The sequence below is a fragment of the Hippocampus comes genome, unplaced genomic scaffold (assembly GCF_001891065.2).
Source record: "Hippocampus comes isolate QL1 unplaced genomic scaffold, H_comes_QL1_v1.1 scaffold74, whole genome shotgun sequence".
Classification (NCBI taxonomy): domain Eukaryota; kingdom Metazoa; phylum Chordata; class Actinopteri; order Syngnathiformes; family Syngnathidae; genus Hippocampus; species Hippocampus comes.
Genome location: NW_017804812.1, coordinates 578,675 through 587,068, shown reverse-complemented (window position 1 = coordinate 587,068; position 8,394 = coordinate 578,675). Strand labels below are relative to the sequence as shown.

General features: G+C 43.0%; 2 protein-coding genes across 2 annotated transcripts in view; one reads left to right on the top strand and one right to left on the bottom strand.

Annotated features, from left to right (window-relative positions):
- Positions 1 to 890: 890 nt before the first annotated feature.
- Positions 891 to 4,651, bottom strand: cbx7b (chromobox homolog 7b). Its single transcript, XM_019863604.1, has 6 exons — positions 4,313 to 4,651; positions 3,035 to 3,078; positions 2,832 to 2,897; positions 2,573 to 2,642; positions 2,125 to 2,482; positions 891 to 1,991 (listed from the first exon to the last, which is right to left on the bottom strand). The coding sequence occupies exons 1-6, from the start codon at positions 4,379 to 4,381 to the stop codon at positions 1,741 to 1,743; spliced, it is 858 nt and encodes a 285-aa protein (XP_019719163.1). The 5' UTR covers positions 4,382 to 4,651; the 3' UTR covers positions 891 to 1,740.
- A 971-nt stretch (positions 4,652 to 5,622) lies between these two features.
- The window catches only part of tefa (TEF transcription factor, PAR bZIP family member a), a 7,294-nt gene continuing 4,522 nt past the window's right edge, over positions 5,623 to 8,394 (top strand). Inside the window, exon 1 of the mRNA XM_019863953.1 lies at positions 5,623 to 5,835. Coding sequence (XP_019719512.1) covers positions 5,757 to 5,835 — 79 coding nt within the window. The 5' untranslated portion in view covers positions 5,623 to 5,756. The remainder of the gene's footprint in view (positions 5,836 to 8,394) is intronic.

The window sequence follows — 8,394 nt, the reverse complement described above, 5'->3', positions numbered from 1 at the left end:
TTAATCAACACCTTCAAGTTAGACTGCAGTCATGTGCAGGTTAACGCATCACTATGTGCAAAAAAAATATTTTTGCCTCGGAAATGTTCTTTCCTATCCAGAATGAGATGACCCGTAAGTACTGGAGGATCGGATGGTTTGAATGCTACAAATGCTGGAGGAAAAGTGGGGAAATGGATTTTTAAAAAATGCGTGTCTGTGTGCATGTTATTAATATTCTAGATTTTTGTGTTAGTGCGCACTGCACCCTAAGCATCCTGTCAGTCGCACTATCACAAAAAAGTAAAATTAAAATTTAAAAAAAAGCAGGTCACCTTTAACCTACGGTGGCACGTGACCTGCATCACCGGAAGTTGTCAGCGGTCAGCATTTGCAGTTTGCGATCACAGCTGTTGCCTTATATATACTTTTTATTTTTATTATTCCCATTCAAAGTTTGTTTCATCTGCAATTCACCGATGGCTCCGACAAAGAATTGGAATTTGGAGCGCTAAGAGAAGCATTTTAAAACGGTACACGTGAGCTACGATAGTGACGTTGTTGCACTGAAGACGCTGCCAAAGTGCGTCAGGTCTCGACAAAGGTAGGCACTGATTCCTTTTTACAAACTCACAAGCTCTCGTATGGACGTTATTTTTATGTTTCGTTCATGTTCGGGTACGTTATGACTGTTACTTATCATGGCACGGTTGCTTGAAAAGTCGATCTTCGGTCAAAAAAGGATGGGCACCCCCGATTTATACTTTGACATCATTTCTCATCGGTCAAATCTTGAATCGTGAATAGACTGCTCAAACCTCGTTGAAAGCTGCATGCATTGAAAAATGTATTGTGAAAAATGAATTGATATTAAGAGCGCGTTTTTGTTTTGTGTTTTGCACGCGTGCACATCATTTTATCCATATTTAATCCATTCAGGGACAGCGGTTACTACAGTGGACAAAATGGCATCTTTGTTACAGGAAGTGCATGTGTACCATGGTCTACATTTTAACAAAAGTTAAGCGGAGAGTACAAGACAGCTCGCTACTTTACAGCACTCTCATGTACAAAACAGCAGTTCCATGTCTATAAGCGCACAGGACACTTCAATATAAACTCTCCAGGTCCTTTTGACTCGATTCCATTTTTTTTCAGTGCAAACTGTGCCGATCGCAAAAGATACTCCTACTCAAGGACTCCCCACGCACTAGATCGAGCCCTAAACATTTTTACTGACTCGGAATGTGGACTTAAAAACGTTGAAGCAGACGCTCGATCTTAAATGCATCGGGTGAGTCCGTTAGTGCAATCCTTAGGAATAATACTTTTTTTTCTTTTGTTCATTTTAGTGCAACATTCCAGACATTTGGCTCTTTTACGTTCTCATCTCCATCCAGATTTAAAAGGTCCCATTTGCGAACTTAACCTCCGTAATGGGTCCGCCTCGTGTTTAAAATTGAAGATTTGACCACTGGGAGGCGCCATTTAGCAGTATACAGTAAAACTAAAAACAGGCTTTGAATACTTTCGCGTACAGTACCGATGGCGACCGAGGTTTTTGCAGGGACTCGCTAATAGCTCGGGTCGTTAAAAAGTGCAAAGATGGGACAACGATACTAACACTGTCATCTAGGACTGCTTGTTAATGGCTCATTTTCTTTCTCCCGCCGACGACATACAGAAGCACGTGTCCAAACTTCTTTCCGCCGAGTGCAAAAGGTCAGTCTGAGCCATGCGGCATTTCAGCTCCCGTCCAGGCTAAGAGGAAGCGTTGACGATCAATTTGGAAAACCTCGGCGCCCCGCTCAGACCTCCACCGCCCCACACTCGGAAGAAGCCCCGAGCCACGCGCGCTTCTCGGAACGTCACGGTGAGCGCGTTGATGGTGACGTCGGTGACCGTCACCTCTGCCGGGCCGACGACGGGCCTCCAGGCCGTTTCGGGCATCTCGGCCTCTGTCAGATGGTCTCCACTGGGAACTGGGCTCCACGCTGCGGAGCGTCTTTGACCTACACCAGTCAAGAAGAGAAGAACCTTAAAAACAATTCCTTGCAACAGATGATTCCCAAACAGTGTTGGGTGTGGTGTTCAGAATTTAAAGGTCCAACATCTGATCACAAGCCAAGTACAGTCTAAGCACACCTGCGGTCTTTTCTCCGGTATCCTCATTCTCCTCCTCTTCATCTCCAACAAGATCCTCTTCCACCTCCTCTTCCTCTCCCAGGCTTTTCCAGTCCTCATGTGCAGGACTCGCCGGCCTGAAGTTAAGGCACCTGCTCCGTGGCCTCCTCTTGTTGTAACGGGGCGCTCTCCTCCAAGCAGTGTATGATGGGTCCTCTTCCTCCTCTTCCTCTTCCTCCTCCTCATCTTCCTCTTCTTCTTCCTCTTCTTCCTCGTCCTCCTCCGGGAGTAGTGAGCGGGTCAGGGAGAGACGTAGGCGGGGTTTGGGCATGTCCGCGGCCTTGTGAGCGCTGCGAAGGTCCATCGTGTACACTGTGTTCTGAATGCAGACCAAGGAGAGAATCATTAGCGCAACTGACGTGACCCTCCCCCCCCCACCCCCCTGCCCCGTTAAAGAATGATATTGCACCTGCAACAGGAGCCGTTTTTTGGCTTTGGATCTTTTTCTCCTGTGACCCAGAGTTTTGTCTCTCTGCTCTCTGAGGAAAGACAAGCACACAGTTAGATTGAATGCAGAAAAAGCATCAGTCTCGTCTTCAATCGCACTTGTCCATTAAGGCCGGTCAAAATCACAACTATATCAACTTAAACAAGACTGTCGGGATAGTTTCCGGGGAAAATAATATCGTCCTAAACAAGCAGTTGCCATAAAATCCATCAAGTCGTACTTCTCTTCATAGGCTTGGACTAAACGCTGGTCCAGAATGTGTTCCTCGGGTTCCCATGTGCTGTACCTACAAAGGAAAAAAAAAAGTGAACTTTTTATTTTTTTGTTTTTTTAGGTCTATTTAATCACTCATCCATCTGTCAATACAATCATCGGACACTTTATTAGGAACACCGAAACAATCTGAACAATGCTTCGACTCACTTGGGAGGCCATCCTTTCCATTTCAACAGGTACTCCACGTTCCCCTGCGGAGACAGCAGGTTTTGAAAACAAGCCACAGACAAAGCACTCAGACATTTGTAACCGGATGATTGCTCTTTGATTTCTCCGACAGCCGAAGACATTAAGCATTATTAATATTCTATATTTTTGTGTTAGTGCAACCAGCGTCTCTTCCCCCCGCCCCCAAAAAAGAAAGTATTTAAAAATAACATTTAAAAAGCGGGTCACCTTTCACCGACGGTGGCACGTGACCTGCATCACCGGAAGTTGTGAGCGGTCAGCAGTCTGCAATTGCAGCTTGCGATCACAACTGTTGCCTGATATCAGAGTTTGTGTTTTTTAATTATCCTCATTCAAAGTTTGTTTCATCTGCAATCCACCGATGGTACTGGCAAAGAATGGGAATTTGGAGCGTCAAGAAAAGCATTTTGAAACGGTACACGTGAGTTACGATCGTGACGTTGTTGCACTGAAGACGCTGCCAATGTGCGTCCCATGCCGCCGCGTCCAGGTCTCGACTAAGGTAGGCACTGATTCCTTTTTACAAACTCCCAAGCTCTTGTAGCGACTTAATTTTTATGTTTTGTTCATGTTCGGGGACGTTTTGGCTGGTGCTCATTGTGTCATGCGGGTGTGTGTATGCGTGCACGTGCGGTCGCGGGTCAATTAAGGGGGGTCGGTTGCTTGAAAAGTCCATCTGAGGTCAAAAAACTACATCAGCGAACTATAACTCGACACAATTAATTTTTAAATAACGAATGTATATATTTTGATGAATCAATTTCCGGGAAAAAAGACAATAAATGCAACAAATATTGCAGGCCTCTTGATCATGTAAATGCACCTTGGGTCGGATTGTGGGTCTGAGAAAATCTGTGGAGAAAGTTCGTCAAAAGAAGTTAGAGCAAATATTGGCTGGAGGTACTGGAAAAAAAAATCAATTCGACATGTTGCGGCTGCGGATCCCAATTTTTGTACCACGTGACAACGTGTTAATTTCGACAACAATAATAATGCATTCAAACATAATTAGCAAGACAACAATAACGGACCCCAAGCGAAAAGCTTAGTCAAATTTTCGTGTCCTCCTGAAAGTGAACATGTAATAAGCATCTGCGCAACAATAAAACAACACGACCATCCTCTTAAAAGTCAATTAGGTAACCAGCTTCGGCTCTTATTAGCATGCTTTCAGAACATTTGCTCGCGGCGTCATGGCACCAAGGTGAAAGGGCATATATCTGCCGCAACTGGTACCTTCCGAACTCTTTTCTTCATGATGGATTCCACGGCGAACACTTGCTCGCCGATCGCTGACAGCTCCATCAAGTGCGCACCTCGGACCTGCCGGAAAAAAAAGTGGCGTCTTTTCCGCCCCGATCTAAGCTAACGAGAGCTGCCGGGGGGGAAGCCCCGCTTCACCCGTGGCCGCCGGGTTAGAGAGGCAACACTTTGAGGCCCATTGAAACGCCACCAACTTGCATGGGCTGGACGTTTTCCGTTGGAAAAGAAGCTGCGACACATCTGCACGCAGCACAGCGCAGCGCGCGACCCCGTCTCTGACGGGAGCGCGCGATCCCACTTGGCCTCGCGCGCCCCCTTGTGGTCAGAATATATATCCATCAACGTGGACACTTCATTAGGTACAACGGCATCGTCTTATTTAGCGGGAAACGCGGTTTTGTTTTTCTTTATTTTCACTGAGTTGGTTGCTGTTATTTTGTTGTCATTGATAATTCCTGATGTGACAGTCAGATATCTTCTGCAAATCCCAACGCCATTTGTGTTGGTGGCATGGGAGAACGTTCGATTCTGTGGGGTTTTTTTTCCCCCGAGAAAACCAGCTTCTTCAGTCATGCAAAACTGGAAAACATTGCCACCTATAGGCGAGAAAGCGCAATTGCGGTCTTTAAAAAAAGCTAAACTCATGAAATAATTTCATAAACACTTTTAGAAAAACAAAAAAGCGAGTGTTTTTTTTATTGTTGATTTTCATTTTACCATCATACTTGCATAATGTTTCTAACTTTCAGAGGACGTCTCCCTTTTCACATCAATATAAAGATTCTGCAGCTGTGTTACAAAAAAATAGGACATGGGGCGCGGGGGGGGGGGTTATTGTTCGGGGGTTTGGGGGGGGGATAAAAATGAAGTCAGAACACATCAGGAGAAAGTGTCTCGTTTTCAAAACAGGTCAAGGATTGCATCACTGGATTTTGTCGTTTGCCGACTTCACTTTACAGAAGCATATCAGACGTTTTATATTTTAGCAAGCAATTGTATTGATGGTGGCGATGTATTTTATTGCATTAAAATGTTAAGTCACTTGTATTGTGTACGGTACACAATATGCACTTTATGCAACCAGCGTCTCCCCCCTCCCCACCTTAAGTACCATCAACACAGCTTTAGCGATTGGCCGACTCTACATTGATTGACACGCTTGAGAATCAATCGGCGGTGTTTGCGGCTGTCCGTCAAGGAAACGCCAGCAGCTTATTGGCCCTGAGTCAACTTGGGCCGTCCTTGTTAGGTAACGCGTGTAATTTGACAAAAGTTTCATTTTCTCCGCCCCAAAAACATCAGAGTTGTCAGTCTTGAGTGGCTTTCTTCACAGTGACGTTGACGTTTTTGTTTTGGCATTTTATCGTCAAATATCGTCTGTTTGTTTTTCAGTCGTGCAAAAGTTGAGGATAAAAACATGACTAAAGTAGACATCCCAGAGATATTCAGAGCTTTCTTGGAAACTCCATTTACTTTACCGAGCTACGACACAGATGGTAAGTGAAAACAAACTGCGTACACACCCGTTTAGCACCGAAATGTGAAATACACCATGTTAATATTATGAAAATCAAAAGAAATGGCAGTGGACCTTTGCGTGCCTGTTGCATAACCGTGATCAAAAGCTCCCAAGTTTTAGTAGAGAGGTAACTATGTGTCCCTTCATGCATGTGTACAATACTCACGTGTACATGTACTTGTTTGCATGTGTATGCATGGATACACACATACCTGTTAATATCTGGTTAGGGCAAAAGACAGATGCGCAAAGAAAAAGCCTACTAGATCACCTGAAGTTTAATTGGGGTTAATCGGAGGCACTTAAAATGGCAATGGCAATTTAACATGAACGTGACTTGTTCAATCTCAGTCATTTATTTTTGCTGCTTTTCTCTGGATTTTTTTTTTTTTTTTGCTTCCATTTGAGTTAAAAGTCACATTCCTGGTGGAAAAAGTTTTGAAATGACTTATCTTGGTCTGAGTTTTTATGTCTGATATGTCTATCAGTGCTGTGATGAGGTTGAAAGCTGAATTGAACGGGAAATACTGTCTCTATATACATGACCTATTTCTTAACACGCATGAGTGTGAAAAGCCAAGAATAAAATGTAAAGTGTAGAAGGTACTGAAATATCCCTCCTCCTCCAAAATGCTTTCAGTCAAGTAAGTGTTACTGCTGTGGTCGATTCGATTCAAGTATAAATCAATTCAGTGTGCTCTGAAGTAACTGAAAGCATGGCTGTGTCTGGCATGTAGTTTCCCAATTCAATCACTAGGTGTCTGTTTTGTTTTGGGTTTTTTTTTGATTGCTAATCCAGGCTGTCTGCATTTGATTATTTTTAAAGAAATTAGAGCCAAGTAATGTAATTACATGAGGTATACGCCAGCTCCTGGTCCTGTCTTTCCAAAGTTTTAAATGCATGTGTTGCATTGAATATAATAAGATGCTATGTACTTGCTTCAAACTTGTCCGACATTTTAGGCTACTGTTTTGATTTTCACGCTCCTGTTGGTTATTTCATTGATGAAATTTCACATCGTCCGGTTCCCTCAATCATAGCCTGCTGTGTTGTAAATTTAAATTTACAGAAGAAATAATGAAAATCATTGTTTTGGAGAGAATTTAAATAGGAATAGGCCCTCTTTCCTACATGATTAACATATCTGTACCGAATACGAATTTCACTTTTTGAATTTAACTACTACATTAACTGAAGTGCTTGTATGATATTCTATTGCGGTAATTGTCAATGTTGTTCTCGTACCACGTGTGTGACACAGGCTCCCTCTAGTGGCACGCAAAAAAATCACTGAATTGAATGGTCACACTGCAGAATGTTACAGTAGCTAGTTTAACTCCAACATAATTAGTATTCAAATTGTGCACAATGTTACAGTGACTGACAATGATATTAAGTATAATTTTTAGGAATAAAATCTCTGCCGCATAATTGATGACCATGAACTACCTAGCATGGGCCTATTGTGCTACTGTATATTAATGTTGGTTATAGTGGTACTTGGAAAGCTATGTATTTTTTTGAGTAAGGATTTGATGTAAAAGATTTCAGAACCACTGTTCTATTTTACTGAGATGCACGTGTGGAAGTATAAGGGCAGTGTTTTGATATGTGACCTTTTGACTTCTTCGGTCTGACTATTGTGTTGTAGCAAACAGAGAGTCACAGTGGCACAAGCAGAATTTGAGAAGCACCCCCCTCCTTCCCCATCTCAAACATTTGTTTATCCTGATTAAGACATCATGTCATATGATGTCTGGCTCACAGTTCAGAGGTACCGGTTTTCAAATCCGGCTCTGGGCTTTCTGCACGGAGTTTAAATTGTCCATAAATGGCCTGCCATTGACTGGTCAAGTTCACCTATGGCCCTAATGAGGACAAAAGTGCTATAAAATATGGATGATGCCGATTTGGTTTATTAAAAGGTCAACAGCAGGGATGAGCCAAGTTGAGGCGGTATGGAGAAGACATTTTGGCTGTTGGACCATTAAACTGTGTTCACTGTCAACTGTATTTGTATGCTGATGAAATGTTGCACGAGTCGACCTTGGGAGCTCCTTAGGAGCTATGTCACTGTGCACGACAGCGCCTCCTTCCATGCATGTTGAGTAAATGAAACACGGTATGTTGGCATGTTGCGGCGGGTGCTGCACATGTTTTCCCCATGTGATCACTGGCGCCCGACCCGCCCTCAAGAAATCCAACATATGCTCTGCGCTCCTGCAACCGGTTTTCTCATGAATTAATGAGTAGGAGATGGAACGGCAGCAAGAACTAGGTTTAAATTCGCAGTTATTATTTATTACATGTGTACGTTTTTTAATCATTATTTTAAAAAAAGTTGCTTTAAGTCGTTTGGTTTCCCAGTCCATTCGCAGTTATTATTTATTACATGTGTACGTTTTTAATCATTATTTTTTAAAAAGTTGCTTTAAGTCGTTTGGTTTCCCAGTCTTGTGAGTTCAAATGAAAAATTGAGAATGAGTGCTCTCAATTGTCTGATCCTCCAGCCCCTTTCAAAGAATGAGTTGTTTT

Bases quoted from the DNA above. Each gene is read 5' to 3' on its own strand.
- cbx7b (XM_019863604.1), bottom strand. From the start codon at position 4,381: ATGGAGCTGTCAGCGATCGGCGAGCAAGTGTTCGCCGTGGAATCCATC. The intron at 3,079-4,312 runs GTACCAGTTGCG...CTGTCTCCGCAG, and splicing joins TGAAGAAAAGAGTTCGGAAG to GGGAACGTGGAGTACCTGTT. The intron at 2,898-3,034 runs GTGAGTCGAAGC...TTTCCTTTGTAG, and splicing joins TGGAAAGGATGGCCTCCCAA to GTACAGCACATGGGAACCCG.